This window comes from Rhincodon typus, chromosome 20 (genome assembly GCF_021869965.1).
Source record: "Rhincodon typus isolate 14 chromosome 20, sRhiTyp1.1, whole genome shotgun sequence".
Classification (NCBI taxonomy): domain Eukaryota; kingdom Metazoa; phylum Chordata; class Chondrichthyes; order Orectolobiformes; family Rhincodontidae; genus Rhincodon; species Rhincodon typus.
In genome coordinates, this window is record NC_063351.1 from 1,610,977 (window position 1) to 1,636,725 (window position 25,749).

A 25,749-nucleotide genomic window follows, 5' to 3' on the forward strand; every position below is an offset into this window, starting at 1 on the left:
CCTTCTTCTGAAGAAGGGTCTCGACCCGAAACGTCAGCTTTCCTGCTCCTCTGATGCTGCTTGGCCTGCTGTGTTCATCCAGCTCTACACCGTGTTATCTCAGGTAAGATGGCAGTTTCCTTCCCCAAAGGACAATAGTGAACCAAATAGATTTTTCTGACAATTGGCAATTCATGGTTAGAAGATTAATTCCACATTTTTATTAGATACAAATTCCACCATCTGCCGTGGCAGGATTCAAATCCATGTCTCCAGAACCTTACTTGGGTCCCTGGATTAACAGTCTAATATAATACCATTAGGCCATTGTCTCTCCCATGAGGTGACGTTACGTTGCTCAAATTAATAATTTAATAATTTTCTTGGGACATCCAACATGCTGACCTCTTCTGTAAATACTGATAGAAAGTAATTATTCAACATTTCCTTATTTTCATTGACAATATTGCTGTTAATAGTTTTCAACAGATACACGTTGCTTCTGACTGCCTGACTGCTCTACGTTTTCCTCATAAAACTGTAAAATTAAAAAATTGTTTTGCTTTTGGTATCCCTTGCAATTTTTATTTGCACTAATGTTTAGCTGCCTGTTTTCTCATCCTGTGCTGTTTCTTGTATTCCTCCAATTCACCTGGGATCTATGATATCTTTGGAATTTGTGTATGTGTTTTAACATGAGAACTATGAGCAGGAGCATATAATTCAGACTGTTAAGCCTGTTCTGCTATTTAATATGATCATGGCCAAACTCATCTCATCCCCAACTCCACTTTTGTGCCGGTCTCTCTAACCCTTTAACCCATTAATAATTAAAACTCTGCTTATCTCCTCCAGTTGATTCAGTGTACTGTCATCTACCGCATTCTGGGATAGTGAATTCCACAGATTCATGACCCTTTGAGAGAATTCCTCCTCATTTCTGTTTTAAATCTACCATCCCTTAGTCTAAAACCCCGATCTCTTTCCTAGATTGCTTCACAAAGGGAAATATCTGTTGTACATCTACTTTTGTCAATTCCCTTTAGTAACTTATACACCTCAGTTTGATGTCCTATCATTCTTCCAGACTTTAGCCCAAACTGCTCAATCTCTCTGCATAAAACAAGCCTTTCATCTCTGGAATTAATCTAGTGAACATTCTCTGAATGGTCTCCAGTGCAATTAATGTATTCCTTGCTGCTTAAATTCTCACCTCTTTTAGTGTTATCTGCAAATTTGGCTAAAGTACATTCTATCCCTGCATCCAAGTCATTGATATAGGTTTAAATAGTTGGCGCCCCAAGCACCAAACCCTGTGGCATCCCACTAGTTACAGCCTGACATACAGAAAAAAACTCATTTAGACGGACTGTCTGTTTGTTTTCTGTTGGTTAGCCAATCCTCTATCCAAGCTAAAATATTACCTCTAATGCCATGTGATCTTCATTTGTGTATTACCGTTTTGCATGGCGTCATATACTGCATCTACTTCAATTTTCCACTTCTGTTCCATTTTCAAAGAACTCTCGACAATTAGTCAAACATGATTTACCCTTCTTAAAACTGTGCTGACTCTGATGGATTTAATAATGGATTCTGATGACAGACGTTAAAATAATTTGACTATGGTTTTCTATTTTCTGCCTCCTCCTCTTTTTGAATAAGGTGTCACATTTTTTCTTAATTCACTAGAACTTTTCTAAAATCCAGGGAATTTTGGAATTATTATTGAAATATTATGATTAATGCATCCACTATCTCTGCCACCTCCTTTTAGTTCCTAGGATGTAGGCCTGCAGACCCTGGGAACTTGTCTGCCTTTAATTCCAATAATTTGCTTGGAATTTCTTCCTTAATGATTGTTTTAATTTCCTCCTTTTCTATAACCTCTGCATTACTTGTTATTATTTGGGGGAGTTTGTGTCCTCCAAGATGAAAACTGAGGCAAAATATTGATTTAGTGTTTCTGCCATTTCTGTGTTTACGTATCAGTAACTTCTCAGACTCATTCTCTAAGGATGAATATTCACTTCAGCTACTCTCTTCCTTTTTTATATACTTTTACTGTTCTTTTAGTCTTATGTTGTCACCTAGCTCTTTTGTCATCTATGACCTTTGTTCCTTGGAATTTTTGGAAAATAGCCTATTGAAGAATAATGGCAGATATTTAAAGAAATAGTTAATGACTCATAGAAATGATATATCCCAGTGAAGGATTCTGGGAAGGGGATAAATCAACTGGTTAATCAAAGACTTGAGGGTAATATTAAATTGAAAGAGGGAAAAAAGGTGTCGAGAATTAGTTCAGAGAAAGCAGGAACTGTAGATGCTGGAGAATCTGAGATAACAAGGTGTAGAGCTGGACGAACACAGCAGGCCAAGCGGCATCAGAGGAGCAGGAACGCTGACGTTTCGGGCCTAGACCCTTCTTCAGAAATGCAGCAGGAAGGCTGATGTTTCGGGCCTAGACCCTCCTTCAGAATTAGTGGTAGCAAAGGATTGAGCAAGTTTTAAAGCCAACAAAAATGTCATAAAAACCATTTTAATTCACTAAATCTGTGGAAGGAAATCTGTCCTTTCCTAGTCTGGCCTACATGTGACTCCAGACCTACAACCAGACTTGGTTGACTGTTAACTGCCCTCTGGGAAATTAGAGATAGGCAGTAAATGCTTGCCAAATCAGTGATGCCTGCATCCCATGAAATGTTTATTTTTAGAAATGAGGTTAAACTAGTAAATAAGTTAAAAGCAGATAGTAAGAGCTTCTTTAAATATATGTTAAATTTTATAAAGGAAGCGAGAGGCCAATGTGAACATAGGCCCCTTAGAGAATAAGGCTGGGGAAATACTGTGGAATCAGGAAATTATAGAGTTGATTCAATATTTTTCATAAGTTTTTGGTAGAAGACATCAGTTGTATTCCAAAATTCAAAGGGCAAAAGGTGAAGAGGAAATTAGTAACTAATATATAGAAGTATACTAGGGAAACTAATAGGTTAAAGACCAATATGTCTCCTGGACACGATGGGTTGTTTTCTAGAATATTAAAGGAAATGGCTATAGAGATATTGGATGCACTGGTAGTATTCCTTGGATCCTATAACAGTCCCAGAGGATTAGAAAGCTGCCAATGTAACAGCCTCCTTCAAAAGAGGAGACAATAAACAGATAATTTTAGGGCAGTTAACATCTGTAATTGGGAAAATATTCGTCTATTATAAAGGATATCAATAGAGCATTTAGACATAATACAATCAAGCAAAGTCAGCATGGTTTCACTAAGAGAAAATCATTACTGACAGTTTTGTTAGAATTTTTTTGAGGCAGCAGAAAGCAGAATAGATAAAGTAGAACCGTTAGAAGTAATATGTTTGGATTTCCGAAAGGCATTTGATTAGGCACCACGCATAAAACTACTTAAAACAATAAGATGCTGTGGTGTTTGGGGTAGTGTATTAGCATGCATGGATTGGTTAACAAGTAAAAGACAGAACTGGGACTTCCAGGTGGGCAACTTGTAACTGGTAGAGTGCCACAGGGAGCCCTGCTGGGGCCCTAGTGTTGACCCTATATATTAATGACTTGGATGAGGAAAGTGAATACACTGTCAGTTTGCGGATGACACAAAATTAAGTGAGAACGCATTAGTGAGGATGACAGAGAAATATAGACAGCTCGAGTGGGCAAAAACTTGGCCGATGGAATATAATATTGGTAATGGGATTATGCACTGTGGCAAGAAGGAATAGAGGACGCAAATAATTTTAATGGAGAAAGCTGCAAGACAGAGGGATTGGGAGTCCTCATGCATTAGTCACAAGCTAGAATACAGTTCAGCAGGTAATAGAGAAGGCAAATGGAATGTTGGTCTTTATGTCAAAGAGAATTGAATAAAAAGTAGGTAAATCGTGTTAGAACTATACAAGGCAATAGATGGACCACAACTGGAATACTGAGAGCCATTTTGGCCCCCTTATCCAAGGTAAGACAGATACACTGGCATTGGAAGCAGTTCAGAGAAGGTTTATTCCTTTAATTATGAATGGAAAGATTTTCATACGCAAAGTTAAGTACTTGATAGAAAACATGATCTTATTGAAGCATACAAAATTCTAAGGAGTCTTAACAGGGTGCATGCTAAGGGGCATGTTTCCCATTGTGGGAGAGACTAAGACAATCTCAGTATAAGGGGATGCCCATTTAAGACAGATAAGAAAGAATTTCTTCTGAGGTCAGTGAATCTGTGATTGTTTACTGCAGAGAACTGCCAGGTCTGTTTTTTTTTAGACAGTGAGGGAATTGAGGGTTATGGGGATAAAGCAGGAAAGTGGGAGATGAGGATTATCTGATCAGCCACAATCTCATTGAATGGTGGAGCAACTAAATGTGTCAAATGGCCTACGTTGTATCTTATGTTTTATCCATTTGTCCAGTTTGCTGCAGATGGTCTGTCTTATCAGCAACAGTCTTTGCCAAACACACTGTTGAATTTAATTGTGCTAAGATCACTGTTGACAGATATTCAAACCGTGTCACCTAAGTCTAGGTCATTACAATATGTACTATGACGTTCTGTCTTATTGGTTCTAGACATGTTGCAGAAGAACTTAGACATATCCAAGAAATTCACCGGTTTACTGACAATGGTTTTCTTTATTTCAAATCTATAAGAAAGTGTAAATGCCCCATGTTAAAACCAGCCTGCCTTTGCTACATCCATGTTTAATCACTGCATTTATACAAGCTACCACTTCACTGCTGCTACCAGATGCCTAATCACAATTATATTTCCTTATTATTGAGATTTCATTCTTAACCACCAAGGTTTCACTCTTCTAAGAGTAAAGGGCAAGTTCAGCAAGGCCAAGGAGCCCCAGATGTCAATGGACATTGAGTTTGAATAAGAAAAAGAAGGAAACCTATGTTAGGTACAGAGCATGACAAAAAAGAGAGACCCAATAGGAATATAGTGCATGTAGGGGAGTGCTATGAAATATCTTTGGCAGGTAGGATTAAGGAAAACCTCAAGGCGTTTTATAAGTATGTTTAAGAGCAAGAGGATTACCAGGGAAAGAGTGGTGCCTGTTAGAGACCAAGGGATTTGGTGAAGTCTTGAGTGAATACCACTGATCTGTATTCACAAAGGAGCTTATTATAGCCCCTCATTATTGAGATTTCATTCTTAATCACCACATTGTAACTGGAGATTTTAGTTGGGATATTAAGGTTCTAAAGCACATTAAGATTAAGTAGCAGGGAGTATTAGATGTTTTAGTGGACATAAAGGTGTATAAATCCTTGGGGGTCGATGAAATATATTACGGTCTGCTATTGGAGGCAAGGGAGGAGATTGCTGGGGCTCTGATGGAGAAATTTGATACTTCACTGTGTACTGGTGAAGTGCTAAATGACCGGAAGATAGCTAATGTGGTTCCTTTGTTCCAGAAGTGCAGCAGGGATAATAGGCCAGTTAATTGCAGACAAGTTGGCCAGATATCATTGGAAAAAAGTTCTGAGGGGCATGATTAATCAACACTTGGAAAGGCAGGGGTTGATCAAGGATAGTCAGCAGGGGTTTATTGGAGGGGGATCCTGTGTGTCTAATTTAATTGAATTTTTTTGAAAAGGTGACTGAAAATGTTGATGAGGGTAGTGCTGTTTATGTGGTTTATTTGGATTTCAGTAGGGCCCTTGACAAGGTCTCATTTGGAAACCTGTCTAAAAGGTCAGCCTGTGGGATCTGAGGCAAGTTTGTAAACTGGAGCCATTATTGGCTGACAAATAGGAGGCAAAAGTTGTTGGTGGAGGGTTGTTTTTCTAATTGGAAGCCCGTGACCAGCTGTATACCATAGGGATTGGTGCTGGGATCCTTGCTGTTTGTTATGTACGTTAACATCTTGGACGTGAATGAAAATGGTATAATTAGTGAGTTTGTAAATGGCACAAAAGTGGCGGTGGTGAAAGTCTAGTATTGATCAGCTGATAACTTGGGCAGAGCAATGGCATATGGAGTTTATTCCTAATAAGTGTGAAGTGACGCATTTTGAGAGGTCTAATAAAGGAGGGGTTTACTCAATGAATAGTAGGTCCCAAGGGGTACTGAGGAATAAAGGGACCTTGGTGTACAAGTTTATAGATTCCTGAAAGTGTCAGCATAGGTGAAGGCAGGGTAGTGAAGAAGGCATACAGGATACTTGCCTTCACGAGCTGGGTGTATAAAATAGGAGCAAGGAAGCCTTGTTGCACCTTTATTGAGCATGGGTTAAGCCACACTACTGTGTGCAGTTCTGGTCATCACACTCCTGGCAGGACATGATCGGACTGGAGAGGGTGTGGAGGAGATTCACCAGGATGTTGCCTGGTATGGAAAGTCTGTTAGGAGGAGAGACTGGATAGTAGCTTGGTTTGTTTTCCCTGGAGCAGAGGAGGCTGAGGGGAATCTGATTGAGGTATAGCTAATTGAGAGACATGGATAAAGTAGATAGTGAGAATCTTTTCTTCATGGTAGATGAGTCTAAGATCAGAGAGTATAAGTTTAAGATGAGGAGTAACTGGTTTAGTGGGATCTGAGGGAATGTTTTTCACCCCAAGGTCAGTGGAAATATGGAACTCACTGCCCGAGAGGTATGCTTGCAACATTTAAGGAGCATCTGGGTGAGTATTTAAAATGAATTTCTCTCTCCTGTACTTGTGGTGCCTAAAGCACAACTTCTGACTGTCACTCTCAACTTTTGTTTGATCTTCAACAGTCATTTATACAACCTTTTTTGCTTTACTCTTACAACAAACTTATTAACTTAAATTCCCTGTGATTGCCCTATTTAGTCTTTTAACAAGAATCATAGTTCCAGCTTGGTTTAAGTGAAGCCTGATCCAGTGCTGGTGCCAGTGTTCCATGAAATGGAAACCCTCTTTCCTATGCCAATTCTTCAGCCATAAGTCACTTCCCTAATTTGATTTTCTGTGACTTGGGTATTCAAATTTTATGGTGGTACGAATCAGGCTGACTCCTGCATCCTCATTCCCAACCAGAGGTGCTGATGTCTGACTCCACACCAGCAAGGGATGAAATTTATGTTGTGAAGCTATGAAATTTCAAATGTAGTAAATGAACTGCATACTGAAAGGGAGAATGGTGAAATGACCATAAGATGTAGGAGCAGCAATAAGCCGTTTGGCCTCTGGTCCACCATTCAATTTGATGATCCTCAACTGCACTTTTCTTCCTTTACCTCATAATCCTGATTTCCTTACTGGTTTAAAGATCTATCTGTCTTGGCCTTGGATATACTTGACAGTCCAGCTTCTACATCCCTCTGTGATAGAGAATTTACCAGATTTCATTACCTCTGAGAGAAGAAATTCCTCTGTGAATATGAGATGAGATTGTAAGGTGGATATTATGCTCAGATTGATGAGTAAAGCTGTTTCATTTTCGACAGGGCAGTGGAGCAGGAGTTGGAGAACTGTTCTGTACCTGCAGATGTGAAGCCAATTCTGCAAGAAGAGACTAAGCACTTGGAACTTGTTCACTTGCAATACTTCCAGCTCTGGTACTTGCTCTGTGTTCTGGAGGCGCAAGCTGTTGATAAGAAGGGAGGACTGAAAAATATCTGGCTGCATTCTGCAGAGGAAAGGTGAGAAAGAATCCACAGTAGATGAGAGCCATTGTGATGTGAAGTGTATTTGTGTAGGCAGGTGGAGGGGTATGGAATTTGCTGTAGCCAGATGGGATGGCTTGGTTGTTCGGTATGTGAGGTGGAGCTTGGTGTATGATCTTCACAGGCCGATACAGGAGGGGATTTGTGGAAATCAGATCTCAAATGGTTCAGAATTCCAAGATTTGGGATAATGGGATCTTCCTGTGGCTTCTGTGTTTGATTTAGGATTGAACTTACAGGTGCGTATCTGGCACAGGGTCAGTGTTGCAGACAGAAATGAAAACAGAAATTGTAGGCAAAACTCAACAGGTTCATGTTCTGCAGTCAATTCAACTTCTGAAGAAGGGTCACTGGACCTAAAATGTTAACTCTGCTTTCTCACAACAGATTCTGCAAGATCTGATGTGTGTTTCCAGCATTTTTAAAATTTTGTTTGTTTCTTTGATTTCCAGCATCTGCAGTTTTCTGATTTATTTGTAGACACAGATGATGAATTTTCAATGACCTCAGTCACCACTTCTGAGGATCATTAGGTCTCAGAGAATTTATTTATTAAAGGTCTGGAATCAAGCAGTTGCTGATTATTTTATATATTCTACATCTGATCATGGTGTTCAAGATTTAAAGTTTATTCTAACACATTTGGCTTCAAAATCATTAGCTTTATTTGAATCTTGAAAATTGCCATATTCTCTCAGGTGTTTACTCCCATAAGTGAATCTCAACTCCAGTGATCCAGATTTGCACCTTAATCTGCTAAATATTGTATCTAGATAAGTAGTATCAAATCCCAAGGACTGAGATACACATCTTGCTGGAGATGTTTTCAACATTGATTTTTGGTATATTGTCCAAATGGTTATTCATCACTTGAACAACATGCCAAATTCTAGCATCTCTAATCCTGATATCTGATTTGGCTGTTGATCAGGAACCCTGGTCAATTTTTCTCCTAACCAGAGAAAACAGTTGCACTGTTGAAAATGAAAGCTTTGTTTGAGTGTCAGTATTGCACTCTGTATTGAGAAGGCGTTGGAGGAGATTCTCCATTTATTTTGTCATAGCAGTGTGATTTTGAGTTAATTTTCCAGGACTAAGAAGAGCGGTGTAATGTTTTTGACATTGTTTAATGTTTACGTTTGGATTATTTTGTTTCAATAGGGAACAGCAGGGATGCTGTGTTGCTAACCTTGTGCGCAGTGGTTGCATCCAGACCATTGCTGATGGACAGTACGAGCATAAGTTCACACGGAGGACTGGGTCAATATTGAAAACTGCATTAATGGTTGGAGACAGAGTGGTTGTAAGTGGTCAGGAGAAAATGCTGCTTGCTGTCTCTTCTGGATATGTCACTGACATCTGCTCATTGCAGATCACATGTACATTAGATCGGTAAGGGATCCATTCATGTCAGGATTCTGTCAGAAGTATTGAACCTGAAATCCAATAGGAGAACTTTGACTGGAATTTATAACTTTCTTCTGGGATTTTATGGGATGCAATTTTATGCAAGGAGTCAGTCTGTAGAAACCAACTAGAAAAGAAAATGTAGAGATCTAGTCCTTAATGTGACAATACAATACTAGATACTACTAGATTTATTGTTAACTTACCTTCAAGTGGGACAAGATTTATGTCCATCCCTAATTGCCTGTGAATTGATTGGCTTGCTGGGCCATTTCAGGTGACAATTAAATGTCAACCACAATGCTGTGGATCTAGTTTTACATGTAGACCTGACCAGACCAGTTATGAACATAAGAAATGTGTGCAGGAGTAGGCTATTCAAACGCTCAACCCTATCTGGACAATATTTAAAATCATGCCTGTTCTACCCTACCTTTCATCCCAGGAACAATCTGGTGAATCTGTTTTGCACTGCTTCTAATGCCAGTACTATTTTTTTAAAATATGGGGATCACAACAGTACACTGTACTCTAGGCCTCACCTGTGCATTTGTAACATGACTTGTCTATTTTTAAACTTCAACCCCTCAACAACTAAAAACCAAAATTCCATTTGCTGCCTTAATTACTTCTTGCACCTACATGCTGGTGTCTTGTGTTTCACATGAAAGAATGCTCACAACATCCTGTGTTGTACTTTTTTGGAGTCTATCCGTCTAAATAATGGTGTGTCTCATGATACTTTCCTCTTGTGCTATACTTCGTACTTTCCTTCGTTGAACTCCATCTGCAAAGTTTTTGACGACTCACTTGATTTATCTATATCACTTTACAGATTCCTCGTGTCCTCATTGCAACGTACCCTCCCAAGTAAAAGTGACAGGTTTTTTTCCCTGAAAGTGAACCAGATTTTTTTATAACTCTTAATGACATTTGTTATCGTTACTGAGACACGTTCTTAATTCCAGATTTAATTAATTGGATTAGTGAGATTTGAGCCCACGTGCCCAGAGATGGACTCTGGAATAGTCCAGTGACTTGCAGTTGCAACAGCTTCAATGCTGGCAGATCACCATTACTACTTTTGGCACTTAGTTCAAATCTGAACCATTTGTTTCTTTCTATCAACTCTATCCAAGCCATAATTATATTAAATACCTCTATTAAATACCTCTGTTAAATCTCCTTCAAGCCTCTAAGTGAACAGTCACAATTTCTCCAATCTGAAATACTGTCCCCCTCATTATGGAACAGTTCTTCTCAGCATCCTCTTAATGCCTCATCCTGCCTAAAGTGTGTTGCCTAGAACTGAATATAATACTCCCAGTTGAGGCTGAACCAGCATTTAAAAGATGTTTGACATAAGTATGAAAGGAAGCATGTTACTATTCTTATTGATAAATCCTGGAATTCCTTGTGCTTTATTAACTCCCCTCTCAACCTGCGCTACCATCTTCAGTGATTGCTGAATATATATATATATATATATATATCCCCCCTTCCCATTTTAGAAACGGGCCCACTTTATTTTGCCTTTCCATGTTCTGTGTATGAAATGAAACGCTTCACATTTTATTGCCACCTATGCATCCATAATGTCAATCTGTATTGGTTCCCTTGTATGTTAGCTGCCAAAGTCTTCTCATACTTCCTGTTTGTTTCTGTTATTAGTGTTTTAAAGTTTTGTTCCAAACCCTCTATATTTATCCAATAAGGCAAAAAAAGTGCGGATGCTGGAAATGTGAAATAAAAACAGAAATTTCTCGGGACATGCAGCAGGTCTGACAGGAGAAAGCAGTTAATGTTTCGAGTTTGGTGACTCTTTATGAGAACCGATAACAGCTAAGAAAAGCTAGGTATTTATGCTGAAGATGAGATTGGGTATGGTGGCAAAGAGGTGAGCCGATAGGTGGAGACAGAGAGCTATGAAAGGGGTACAGTCATAGAATCACACAACATGGAAACAGACCCTTCAGTCTAACAAGTCCATACCAACCGTGTTCCCAAACCAAACTAGTCCTACCTGCCTGTGTTTGGTCCATATGCCTCCAAACCTTTGCTATTCAAGTACTTAACTAAATGTCTTAAACATTGTAAGTGTACCTGCATCCACCACTTCCTCTGGCAGTTCATTCCACACACTAACCGCTCTATGCAAAAAAAAATTGTCCATAAGACTTTTCTAAATCTTTCTCCTCTCACCTTAAAAATATTCCCACAAGTCTTGAAATTCCCCACCATTGGAAAAAGACATCTGCCATTCATCATAGCTATACCCCTCATGGTTTTATAAACCTTTATAAGGTCACCCCTCAACCTCCTATGCTCCAGTGGAAAAAGTCCCAGCCTATTTTTAGAACTCAAGCCCTCCATTCCCAGCAACATCCTGGTAAATCTTTTCTGAACCCTCCCTAGTTTAATAATATCCTTCCTATAACAGGGCAACTAGAACTGCACACAGTACTCCAGAAGAGGCCTCACCAACATCCTGTACAACCTCAAATTGACCTCCCAACTCATATGCCCAAAGGTCTGAGCTATGAGGGCAAGTGCTAAATGCCTTCTTAATCAACCTGTCTACCTATGATGCAAAATTCAAAGAATTATGTACCTGAATCCCTAGGTCTCTCTGTTCTACAGCATTACCCAGGGCCCTACCATTAATTGTATAAGTCCTGCCCTTTTACGCAATGCAATACTTCGCATTTATCCAAATTGAACTGCATCTGTCACTCCTCAGCCTATTGACCCAATTGATTAAGATCTCTTTGTAATCTTAGATAACTTTCTTCACTGTCCACTATACCACCAGTTTTGGTGTCATTCGCAAACTTACTAACCATGCTTCCTTTATTCTCATCCAAATCATTTGTACAAATGGTAAACAAAAATGGACCTAATAACTGATGCCCGTGGAATACCGCTGGTCACAGGCCCTCAGTTCAAAAAATAACCCTGCACCCCGACCCTGTGTCATCTCCTGTAAAGCCAATTATGTATCCAGTTGGCAAGCTCGTGCTGAATCCCATGTGATCTAACTTTACTAATTAGTCTACCACGTGGAACCTTATCAAAGGCTTTTCTAAATTCCAAGTAAAAGCGTCTACCGCTCTGCCCTCATCAATCTTTTTGGTTACTTCCTCAAAAAACTCAATCACACTTGTGAGACATGATTTCCCTTGCATAAAACCAAGCTGACTGTCTGTAATCATTCCTTGCCTCTCCAAATGTATGTAAATCCTATCTTTAAGAATCACCTTGCCCACCACTGATTTCAGACTCTTAGGTCTGTAGCTCCCAGGCTTCTAATTTAGAGCCTTATTTAAATAAATACACAGCATTAGCCACCCTCCAGTCTTCCAGCACCTCCCTCATGGTTACAGATGATACAGATAATGATATTTCTGCCAGGGGACCCGCAATTTCCTCCCTAACTTCCCACAACGTCCTAGGATACACTTGATAGGTCCCAAAGACTTATCTACCTTTGTTTTCTAAGATCTCTAGCACTTCCTCTTCTGTAGCGTGAACTGTTTTCAAAACATCAATATTTATTTCCCGGAGTTCTCTAGCCTCCATTTCTTTGTCCACAGTAAAATCTATGCAAAATATTCATTTAATATCTCTTCCCATCTCCGGAGGTTCAACACAAAGATAACCTCATTGATCTTTAAGGCGGACCTACTCTCTGTAGTTGCTCTTTTGGTCTTAACTTATTTGTAGAATCTCAGGGTTATCCTTAACCTTACCTGCCAAGGCTATCTCATGTCCCCACTTTGCCTTCCTGTTTTCCCACTTAAGAATGTCCCTGTACTCTTTATACTCTTCAAGAGATTCATTTGATCCCAGTTGTCTATGTCTACTATATGATTTTTTTATTCTTGTCTAGAACCTCAGTATCTTTTTGCATCCATTGTTCCCTAGGTAGATCACTATCCACTAAATGTTCATATCTTGACGCCTGACCCATTTCATTTCCAAGAACCAGATCTAATAATGTTTCCTTTTTCATTGGACTAGAAACACACTGATGTAGGAAATTTTCCAGAAAACTGTCTATAAACTGTTGCTGTCAGTCAGCCCTTTACATATTTCTATCTCGTTCTACTCTTGATCATCAGCAAACTTATGGAAGTCCAGTGAATAGTGCTGTGACATAGCACTTGTATTGTAATAATGTGCTCGCTTTGAAGTCCCCTACTCAGCTGCGGATCTCAGTGCTGGCTTTTTAATTCACTTGTGGGATGCATGTATCACTGGCTGGCCAACATTAATTGTCCATCCTTAGTTGCCCTTGAGAAGATTTTAGTGAGCTATCTTCTTCAATCACCGCAGTACATGTGCTGTAGGTAGAACACATTGCTGTTAAGAAGGGAATTTCAGGATTTTGACTCAGTGACACTACAGGATGCCAATGTATTTCCATGTCAGGATAGTGAGTGCTTTGGAAGGGAACTTGTAGGTGTTGGTGTTCCCATGTATCTGCTGCCCTTGTCCTTGTAGATGGAAGTGGTCATGGGTGTGAAACGTGTTGCCTAAGGATCTTTGGCAAATTTATTGTAAATAGTATGCATTGCTTTTACAGGTGATGGAGAGTGTGGATGTTTGTGGAAGTGGTGCCTGTCAAGTGGGCTGATTTGTCTATGATGGTGTCAAGCTTCTTGTGTTGTTGGAGCTACACTTATCCAGGCAAGTGGGGAGTATTCCATCATACTCCTGACTTACGTGGAACATAGAACAATACAGCATAGGAAGGGCTCTTTGGCCCACAATGTTGTGCTGAACATGACGCCAAATTAAACTAATCCCTTCTACCTGCACTTGATCTATATCCCTCCATTCCTTGCATATTTATGTGCCTACCTAAAAGTCTCTTAAATGCCCCAATCATATCTGCCTCCACTACCACTCCTGGCAGAGTGTTCCAGACTCCTATCACTTTCTGTGTCTATAAAAACAATTGCCCCTCACATCTCCTTTGAACTTTCTGCCTTTCACCTTAAATGCATGCCTCCTAATATTAAATATTTCAACTCTGGGAAAAAGAATCTGACTGTCAACCCTTTCTCTGCATCTCATAATTTTATAGACGTCGATCAAATTTTCCCTCGGCCTCCACCGCTCCAGAGAAAACAACCCGAATTTTTCTAGCCTTTTCTTATAGCTCATATCCTTTAATCCAGGCAGCATCCTAGTAAAACTCTTCTGCACCCTGTCCAAAGCCTCCACATCCTTCCTGCAATGTGGTGACCAGAACTGAACACAGCACTCTAAATGTGGCCTAACCAAATTCTTATAAAGCTGCAACATGACATCCTAACTCTTGTACTCAATTCCCTGACCAATAAAGTCAAGCATGGCGTACTACTACTTTACCACCCTATCTGCATGTGTGTGGCCACTTTCAGGGAACTATGGACTTGAACCCCAAGATCCCTCTGTACATCAATATTGTTCAGTGTCCTATCATTAACTGTATACTTTTCCTTAATATTTGATCTCCCAAAGCGCAGCACCTCACACTGACTCGGATTAAACTCCATCTGCCATTTCTCCACCCATACTTGCAACTGATCTATATCCTGCTGTATCCTTTGACAACCTTTTACATAATCCGCAACTCCACTGATCTTTGTATCATCTGCAAACCTACTAGCCTAGCTGTCTACATTTTTATCTAAGTCACATACATATCACAAACAGCAGAGATCCCAGTCTGGATTCTTGTGGAGCACCAATAGTCATGGACCTACAGCCTGAAAAACACTCTTCCACCACTACCCTCTGTTTTCAATGGGCAAGCCAATTCTGAATCCAAGCAGCTAAGCCACCATGCTTCCCATGCATCTTAATCTTCTAGATGAGCCTACATGAAGGACCTTGTCGAAAACCTTACTAAAATCAATGTACACAACATTCGCTGCTCTACCTTCATCAACCTTCTTTGTCACCACCTCGAAAAATTCAATTAAGTTAGTAAGACATGACCTGCACTGCAGAATGCCATGCTGACTGTCCCTAATTAGGCCATGCTTTTCCAAATGCGACAAATCCTATCCCTAAGAATTCTCTCCAGTGGCTTCCCAACCACCGAAGTGAGACTCAACAGTCTATGGTTTCCTGGACTTATCCCTATTTTCTTTCTTGAACAGTGGACTAGTGCCTTATAAATGGGGACATGCTTTGGGGAGTTAGGAGGTGAATTACTTGTTGCAGTACTCCTAGCCTCTGACCTGCTGTTGTAGCTTCTGAATTTGTATGGTGAGTCTAGTTGAGTTTCTGGCCACTGAATGAACAAGCTGAATTCTAGAAGGTGAGAGTGACTGACCTTGGCATCAAGGTGTCCTAGCAAGCCAATGGGAATTAATGGGAAAGCGCTCTCCTATTTGGAGTCATAACTTACACGAAAATGGTTGCTGCCCTGGATGACTCGTTGGAGTGACCTACAGCTTGGGAAGCCCTGATCTACAAGGGAATAGTAAGGAATAGTTTTCACCTGCATGATTGAATTCAGCTCCACCATTATAATAAATTCAACACCATCCAAGACAAAAAGCAGCTGTTTGATAACTGTGCAAGCCATCCATTTTGTACATTTACTCCCTATACCACTGTTACATGATGGTAGCCTGTACCATCTAAAAGATACACTCCAGAAATCACCAAGTCTTTGACAGTTCTATCTAAACCTATGACCGGTATCTCTCAGAAGAATAAGAGTAGCAGACTTGTGGGAGCACCACAACTTGTAAAATTCCCTGCAAGCCAAAAACAATCCTCACTTGCAACTATGTTGCTATTCCTTCACCATCATGTCAAAGTTGTGGAACTCCCTTGCTAATAGCAATTTAAATGTGCCTATAAACTAGGGACTGCAGTAGTTCCAAAAGTGGCTTCCTGCCATCTTTAGAAAAGCAGTTTGAGATGGGCAGTCAATGCTGTTCTTGCCAACGATGCTTACATCTGATGAATTAATTTAAAATAGTTTTATGGATAATGACTTGCACCCTTCAATCATTTGTTTAGAGTTCTATAAATGGAGAAGTTCCATGCTCTTGCCATTTTGTGCTTTAAATATACCAGAGTCAGAATGTAATATCACATTGGTGATACCACATTGAAAATAACTCTTCATTGTTATGCAGGAACCTCTCAAGGCTGCCTCTAGAAACAATCTTCAGACTTGATCATGAAGAGGGAGTTGGAAATGTGAACATTCATTTAGGGAATCTTTCGAAGTTGATGGAACAATCTGTAGTCAGGTAACTGTGGGTGGATAAAACGGATTGCTTTGTACTTTTTTTTAATTTTCATGGTCAGCCAGGTAGGGCAATACCAGTTCCCTAGGTAATAGAGCATATTATCATGACCATCAAACTGGACTAGCAGGCATTAAATAATGTATAACTCAATTTTTTTTTGAACTATGTGATCTGGACTTGGGTATGTCGGTTATAGTGTCAAAGTTTGCAGATTTTATGAAACTCGAATACAGTGAATATTGTGGGAAGTGGTAGATGTCAGGAAATTATAAGTGAGCTAGAAGAATGATGGGAGGCAATATGCTTCAATTTTTAAAGGTGTGCAGGAAAAAAATCTGACCTGTACGTAAAGCAGTCTTTCAATATGGCAGACAAAGTTAAAAGGCTGCCTTTTTTAAACAAAACGCCTGTTGGTGCCCTCGCTTTATCAATGAAGCATAAATCTTTGACAATTATGCTTCCAGGATACCTGACATTTTTAAAAATGGGCAAATGGAGAAGACTTTTGGAGTGGTGTGGCTTAGCCCTGATAATGAAGGCTGACATATTAAACGCTTAGTAGTACAAAACTTGAGTACTGCTGAAAACATTCCCATTTACTCAAAGCTTTTTGTCTTGCACTCAGAATTCACAAGAATACTGATTTAAGGGGAAAACCAACATTCTCATTCTATGAAAGGGGAGAACTGGTTAGTTGGCAAGGGGATGCTGATTGGGGGCAATGCCATTGAGAATGCACCAGTTAATAATTAACAATTAACTAGGCAGGTTGTCTCCGGTCAGGGCATTGCCTAAGAAATTAACCAGTGAATAGTGTCACCTATTTTGTTGAGTTGAAGTAGGCACAGGGCGTGTACACGTTCTTTCTGTCTGCAGGAACAGGGCCCTGCATATTAATATATGTAGTTTCCAGTATAGATATGCCTCATTTTTAGTCCAACAGATAATCCTACATTTGATGTCTTGACACACCTAGCAAATATTGTCGAATTGTAGAATTATATCTAAATTTGGAAGTTTGAGTTTTGCAAGTTTGGCTGGTTGGGTACCTTGTTGCGAACAGCTGAAGGAATGTGCTGTTTGAATGATCTGCCACCGAGCTGGTTCATTGTTGTTCAGCAGACGTTTCATTACCCTGCTGGGTAACATCATCAGTGCAGCCTCCGATGAAGCGCCATTGTGTTTTCCCGCCTGGTTTTTAAACTCTGGATTCCGTTGAGCTGGATTACCTCACTTATGGTTTTCCTTCGCAATGGACTGTATATGGGCAATGTACATGTTGCCCGTTTATACAACACACTGCATTAGCACAGAACTACACCGAGAAGTAAAAGAATACCTCTTACAGGTATTCAAGGACAATGGATATCCAAAAACCTGGGTCAGAAGATGCCTATTACATGAACAACACCAAGAAGATACTACACGCCCCAACACACATCACGCTACCTTACGTCAGGAACACATCGGAACTAACACAAGACTCCTACGACTGCTGGGCATCAGAGTGGCACACAAACCCACATCAACCCTATGACAACTGCTTACCCAAACCAAAGATCCACTACCCACTATGGACAGGACCAATGTCATATACAAGATTCCCTGCAGAGACTGTGACAAACGTTACATTGGACAAACAGGAAGGAAATTAACAACAATTTCACGAACACTAATTGGCTACAAAAAGACATGACCAATACTCACTCATCTCTATCCACATGGATAAGGAGAACCACCAATTCGATTGGGACAACACCAAGATCCTGGAACAAGCAAAGCAGAGGCAGGCACGGGAGTTCCTAGAAGCCTGATACTCCACGAAGAAAGCCATCAACAAACACATAGAACTCGACCCCATGTATACTCCATTGCGAAGGAAAACCGGAAGTGAGGTAATCTAGCTCAGCAAACTCCAGAGTTTAAAAACCAGGTGGGAAAACCCAACGGCGCTTCATCGGAGGCTGCACTGATGATGTTACCCAGCAGGGTAATGAAACGTCTGCAGAACAACAACGAACCAGCTCGGCGGGCGAGCCAACCAACCTCAACATCCTCAACCCGGGCTACAAATCTCCAAAACCTTGGAGATCTGCCAGTTTTTGACATCTAAAGCCTATATACTTGACATCTCCCTGACATTGAAATTTATATACCACATTACTCAGATAAAACTGGTAGGAGTAGTTATAGGCCAACAATGGCTATTGTGTATTCTTTAAAAAAAATACAAAGACACTCCAGGTAACAGCTGGCAGGTCAGTTTAAAGTTAGTGACAGGTATTAGTTCAAAAACAACAATCAGAAAAAAAACTCAACAGGCAGCAATTGAAGAGGTTTGAGTAGATTAAGGAATGCAGCACAAATTTGTGAATAATTGTGATTAACAAATTTGTTTTTTGATGAAGTGATAGGATAGGTGGATAGTGGATGTTAGTGTTTGAAAAGTACTACATAAAAGGCTCTTAGCATTTCCAAACAGATTGTGTGTGGGTGAGAGAGAGGGAAGGTGTGGGAGTGAGAGCATCCGTCTGGGTGGATGGATTGGAGAACGAGTGATGTTGGGAGTAAAGGATTTGTTACGCATAGGGAAATGTGTGAACTCTTGAGGCTGGGGCACGCTGGCATCCTTTCCCTTCTCCTCCACCCCCTCAAAAAAAAGCAGACTGGGGGAGGAGGAAGTTCCTCACTAAAGGCAGTCTGCTTCTGAACCCCACTTAAGTATGAATTCCACCAAAGTTTAAAGGGTATGCCACTAGAGGTTAATCAGGGTCATTGTTGTTTAAACCTAACTCCTCAACTTGGTCCTGGTTCCATCTCATTCTGAGGTGATCAGGACTCAGGGCCTGGTCTTACTCTCTAGTTCTGCTTCCTAACCAAAAAGGCCAGAAACGAAAAGGTTTGTTTGTTTGGCACTTTTCATTGGCTATTTTTGTTTGTTGCTCATTTATTTTATTGATCTATTGCTTTAGAAATGTTTTCTCCTGAAATTCATATTTACCGTTATGCCAAATCATAATTTCTGAAATATTCGAACAAGCTCCCAGGTGAGAGTAAACTTGACATTTTGCACCCCCGTCCCCATGCACATTGTTTGAAAACTTTGTATTCTGTCCTCTTGAACGCTCCGAAGTCAGGTGTACACAGCATAAAGAGCAAACACAGGAAAAGTACAGGTCTTGTATTCAGTATAAAGCCTAGTGATACCATGAGAATACCTTGCAATACAATCCCAATGCATACTTCTTTATACATTTATTTGAACCAATATGCTATCAAAATAATGAGCATTTCTGTATTTTCTTAGTGATAAACTACGGAAATTGATCATAGACCTCAGGCCTCCACAGTTCATTCCTTTCCTGAGCACTGTACTCCCAGGGGAAGCAAAGGAAACTGTGGCCAATATTTTGCGAGGTACACTGTATTTGCTATACTTTCTTCTGGTGTCTTTCAGCAATTCAGATGAATAAATCAGTTTTAACATACTGGAATAAATATGACTGCCCTCTCCATCACCCTCTTTGTTTAGGGCCTTTATACGTGCCCACTTTCGTGCTTTTCCTTCCCTCCTTGCACACTCCCGTCGCTCCTTCCTGCCCCTCCACCTTTCACCTACTTTTCCTCTCCTCTATGCTCCCCTTCCCTCTGCTTCCTCTTGTGCCTACACATCACCCCCTGCACTTCCTCTGAACTCTCCAACTATTTTGTTTTGTCTCACCCTCTCCCATCGTGCTCCCACACTCTTTAGTTCAGCCACTGAAACTAAAGTTATTTTCTTCCATTCAAAGGCCTGAACAAACCTCAGAAACAAGCAATGAAGCGGGTACTACTTTCCAAGGACTACACACTCATCATGGGCATGCCTGGAACAGGCAAAACTACCACTATCTGTACTCTGGTAAGGGAAAGTGTCCAGGATTGTAGCACATGGTATTATAGGAAAATTGCGAATGCTCTCTGCCTAGATTAAGGGGTTAGCTGTCTGTAGGGCAGGGCCCAGTCACTGGTGTCAGCTCCTGATCAGGCAAAGAAAGGAACCGTTGGGTATTTCCAGCTGCTGGATACTTTAGACTTTGGTTTTATTATTTACAGTACAGTATCATGTTCCTGTGGACATGAAAAGCTTATTTTGTTATTGGTTTTGAGGTATATTTAGGTTATTTTGTCCTTTTTTTTTCAGGTGAGAATCCTTCATGCCTGTGGTTTCAGTGTCCTCCTGACAAGTTACACTCACTCAGCTGTTGATAACATTTTGTTGAAACTGGCTCGTTTTAAGGTGGGCTTCCTGCGTCTGGGACGTTTCCAAAAGGTTCATCCTGACATTCGAAAATTCACAGATGAGGACATTTGTAGAAGGAAATCCATCCAAACCCTAACTGAGCTGGAAAGGCTGTATAAAAGTGAAGTAAGTAAGGCCTTGGTTTAGTTTGACTCTGCATCATGCTGCAATAATAGGTCCACAGTATCTAGGTGTCCTCTTTTATTTCTCTCAGGTGGCCAATTTTTTTGTGAATCTATTCTTTGACCTATCTAGCTGCAGAATACATCTCAGAGTAGTCTATTGGACAAGTCAGTGTACTCTATAAAACACAAAGGGTATACGTATGAGGAGTAGATACCCTGTTCACTTTTTATTTATTGTTTCACCTCCTTAACTGGCCAAAGTGCAAGTGACATGTTACCAAGGCAACATTTGACTGCGACATCAAGGAACCTTGGAAAACTAAAGTTATTGGGAAGTAGGGACAAACTCCTTACTGGAGTTGTGCCTAGCACAAAGGAAGATGATTGTGATTATTAGAGGCCAGATTACTACAGGAGTTCCTCTGGGTCATGTTCTTAGCCCAACCATCTTTAGCTGCTACATCAATGTCCTTCCTTCCAACATTGTGCCATTCACAACTTTCCCTGACGTTTAATGCATTGCGATTGCTGAATTCGCCACCTTTTTACACTCTGGGGGTTACTACTGACCTGAAATTTAATTAGGCCAGCCTCATAAATATTGTGGTGTGAGAGCAGGTCAGAGGCTGGGAATTCACCTTCTGACTTGCCCAAAACCTGTCCACCATCTAGAAGGTTCACGCCAGGAATGTGATGGAATACTCTCCACTTGTCTGAATACAACTCAAACAACGCCTGAGAGATTTGACGTTCTTCAACCTATTTGATTGATACCCCATCCACTAGCTTCAGCACTCCCTCCCATCACTACCGACAGACAGTCGCGACAGTATGTGTATCTAAGAATGCATTGCAGCAACTTACCAAGGCTCCTCTGATAGCACCTTCCAAACCCATGACCTGTACAGCTTAGAAGAGAAAGGGCAACAGGTCATGGATCACCGCTATATCCTAAAATCTGCTTTCAAGTTATGCACCATCCTTAAAATATATCGCTGTGATAAACATCTGTTGAGTTGCATTTTTTCAAAGTTATTTTACTTTTCTGATGAGTTTATTTAGGATCTTTTTGAGGACATAACAAACAGGGTGGATAAAGGGAACCAGTTGATGTAGATTATTTGGATTTCCAAAGTAGGTTATTCCACAGGATAAGAGCTCATGGTGTTGGTTGTGATTGAGGGTTCTATTTTGGCTGGAAGAACAGAAATGCGGAATATTGTTTAAATGGAACCAGATTAAAGAATGCTGCAGTACAGAGGGATCTGGGTGTTCTATACACAAATGAAAATGTAGGAACAGCAATTAAGAAGTCAAATGGAAAGAAAAATAGAAATCACTGGAAAAGCTCAGCGGTTCTGGTAGCATCTGTGGACAGATATCAGAGTTAACATTTTGGGTCTGGAATGTTGTTCGTTGCAATGGGATGGAGTTTACTACTGTCCAGGACAATTTCGAGACCATACCCACTCTGGAGTACTGTGTACAGATTTGGTCATCTTGCACATAGAGGGATTTACTTGCATTGGAAGCAACTAAATCACTTCCCCAACTCATGTACTTACCCGGCCCATCCCCTTCCTCATGACCTGTAGTCACCTTCGCTTTTTCTCCCATCCCTCCATGACCTGTAGTCACCTGTGCCCCCAAATCCCATGGTCACCCACATTCTCCATGCTGCGCTTTGTCACTTGCCTTGCACCCAGTACCCACAATCAAGTGCTGTCACCCCACCTTAGAATCATAGAACCCCTACAGTGTGGAAACAGGCCCTTTGGCCCAACAAGTCCACACCAAACCTCAGAGCATCCCACCCAGACTCATCTCCCTATAACCCACCTAATCTAGGGCAATTTAGCATGGCCAATTCACCTAACCTGCACATCTTTGGACTGTGGGAGGAAACAGGAGGAAACCCACGCAGACACGGGGAGAATGTGCAAACTCCGCCCAAGGCTGGAATCGAACCCAGATCCTTGGCACTGTGAGGCAGCAGTGTTAACCACTGAGCCACCATGCCGACCTCTCATGGTCACCCATCATCTTCCCTGACTCCAATTACCTACCTTAATTCCTGCAATCCTATGTACCAATAATCCAACTTACAACTCTTCAACCTTCTGATTTTTCTCATTGTCTCAACTTGTCTAATGGTTAGTTTCATGTTTGACACATCTTTCTGGGAATCTAATGCTTAGAATTACCAGAATGATTGATTAAATCTGAAATGTTGTCACTTGTATCATAAATGCTGTAAGTTCATTGTTATGGACCAGACCAAACCCCCTCAAAACATATCTAGGTAATTGCCTAGACCCTAACTTTTGTCTTATTTAAAGGTAAATGTAAGGCACTGACTTCCAGATGTAATTCAATTAGTCAAGCTTTAAGTAAAACACACTTTTTTTATTCTTACACCAAAGTTAAAATCCAAATCAAAAAAAAGGCTTAACTTTAACTTTCAAAATACCATAAGACATAGGACCAGAAATTAGGCCATTCAGCCTATCGTGTCTGTTCTGTCATTCAATCATGGCTGATAAGCTTCTCAACCCTATTCTCCTGCTTTCTCCCTGTAACCCTTGATCCCTTTGACAATCAAGAACCTATCTATCTCTGTCTTAAATATACTCAATGACCTGGCTTCCATAGCCTTCTGTGGCAGTGAATTCCATAGATTCACCACTCTCTGGCTGAAGAAGTTTCTCCTTATCTCCGTTCTAAAAGGTCTTCCCTTTACTCTAAGGCTGTTCCCTCGGGTCCTAGTCTCGCCTACCAATGGAAACATCTTCCCAACATCCACTCTATCTAAGCCATTCAGTATTCACCACTTTGTCTTGGGTGTCTTGAAAAACATTAAGGTAGACAAGTCCCTAGGGCCTGATGGGATATACCCCAGAATACCGAGAGGCAAGGGAAGAAATTGTTGGGGTCTTGAGGGAAATCTTTGTATCGTCACTGGCTACAGGGGAGGTCCCAGAGGATTGGAGAATAGTCCATGTTGTTCCTTTGTCTAAGAAGGGTGGCAAGGATAATCCAGCTAATTACAGGCCAGTGAGCCTTACGTCAGTGGTAGGGAAATTATTGGAGAGGATTCTTCGAGACAGGATTTACTCCCACTTGGAAATAAGTGGGCGTATTAGCAAGAGGCAACATGGTTTTGTGAAGGGGAGGTTGTGTCTCATTAACTTGGTTGAGCTTTTTGAGGAAGTAACGAAGATGATCAATGAGGGTAGGGCAGGACAGTGGATGTTGTCTACTTGGACTTCAGTAAGGCCTTTGACAAGGTCCCTCATGGCAGGCTGATACAAAAGGTAAAGTTGCACGGGGTCAGAGGTGAGCTTGCAAGATGGATAAAAAAACTGGCTCTTAGAAGACAGAGGGTAGCAGTGGAAGGGTTCGTTTCTGAACGGAGGGCTGTGACCAGTGGCATTCCTCAGGGATCAGTGTTGGGACCTTTGCTAATTGTAATATATATAAATGATTTGGAGGAAAACGTAACTGGTCTGATTAGTAAATTTGCCGATGACACAATGGTTGGTGGAATCGCAGATAGCGATGAGGACCGTCAAAGGATACAGCTGGATATAGATCAGTTGGTGACTTGGGCAGAGAGATGGCAGATGGTGTTTAATCCAGAAAAGTGTGAAGTAATGCATTTTGGAAGGTCTAATCCAGGTGGAAAATGTACAGTAAATGGTAGCACCCTTAAGAGTACTGATAGGCAGAGGGATCTGGGTGTACAGGTACACAGGTCACTGAAAGTGGCAGCGCAGGTGGAAAAGGTTGTCAACAAGGCATACGGCATGCTTGCCTTCATCGGCTGGGGCACTGAGTTTAAAAACTGGCAGGTAATGTTGCAGCTTTATACAACCTTAGGCCGCATTTGGAATGTTGTGTTCAATTCTGGTCGCTACACTACCACAGGATGTAGTGGCTTTGGAGAGGGTACAGAAAGGATTTGCCAGGATGTTGCCTGGTATGGAGGGCATTAGCTATGAGGAGAGGTTGGAGAAACTTGGGTTGTTCTCACTGGAACGACAGAGGTTGAGGGGCGACCTGATAGAGGTCTACAAGATTGGACAGACTAGACAGTCAGAAGCTTTTTTTCCATGGTGGAAGAGTCGATTACCAGGAGCCATGGGTTTAATGTGCGAGGGGCAAGGTTTAAAGGTGATGTCCGAGGCAAGTATTTTACATAAGGGATGGTGGATGCCTGGAACTCGCTGCTGGGGGAGGTAATGGAAGCAGATACTATAATGACTTTTAAACGGCGTCTTGACAAATACATGAATCGATGGGAATGGAGGGATACAGTCCCCAGAAGGGTAGGGGGTTTCTAGTTGTGACGGGCAGGCTTTGCGGGCTGAAGGGCCTGTTCCTGTGCTGTAATTTTCTTTGTTCTTTGTCTAGGCAATTCACTATTCTGAATACTTAACAAAATAATATACATATATTATATAATTATATATATTCTAATACTCATCAACTGTTCAACATAGCAGCATCCCATAAACACATCCTTGGCAAGGGAAAATTCAGCAAAACACATTTCCTTCACTTGGTATCTTCACCAGTCCTGGAGAAGGAATACCAACAGAATGAATCGAGCAGCTGAAAGAGTACTCAAGCTTTTGCAGCAGCAGCAGCGGGGAGGGCACTGCATCTAGCAGCTTCATTCCAAAACCCCACTTCCAACAACTAAAAGCAAAAGCCCAAAATCCTGGGTCTGTGTGAGCCTGACTCGACTCAGGTTTCTCTTGTCTACTTCAAAAAAAAACCAAAGCCATGGAGCAGACGTCTCAACACCAAGTTTGTAACACGTCTCTTCAAGAGGACCTGAACAGACAAATCCTTTTTAGAGGCACATATCATCACGTTAACATTTTTCTGCTCTAGTAGTAGTAGTAGTAGTAGTAGTAAAATTCAATCTTCATCAGACAGGTTAAGATTTTACTCACATCTGTATTGCTGCAAACTGAGACTTGCCTCTTAATTGCCATGCCTCTTAATTGCCATGCCTCTTAATTGCC

The 25,749-nt window shown here is 40.9% G+C and overlaps 1 protein-coding gene across 1 annotated transcript in view; it reads left to right on the forward strand.

Moving 5' to 3' along the window:
- Nucleotides 1–25,749, forward strand: part of dna2 (DNA replication helicase/nuclease 2) — a 102,224-nt gene that overhangs the window by 53,027 nt on the left and 23,448 nt on the right. The window contains exons 10-15 of the mRNA XM_048609149.1: nucleotides 7,422–7,616; nucleotides 8,802–9,032; nucleotides 16,193–16,309; nucleotides 19,617–19,726; nucleotides 20,101–20,210; nucleotides 20,493–20,717. Coding sequence (XP_048465106.1) covers nucleotides 7,422–7,616; nucleotides 8,802–9,032; nucleotides 16,193–16,309; nucleotides 19,617–19,726; nucleotides 20,101–20,210; nucleotides 20,493–20,717 — 988 coding nt within the window. The remainder of the gene's footprint in view (nucleotides 1–7,421; nucleotides 7,617–8,801; nucleotides 9,033–16,192; nucleotides 16,310–19,616; nucleotides 19,727–20,100; nucleotides 20,211–20,492; nucleotides 20,718–25,749) is intronic.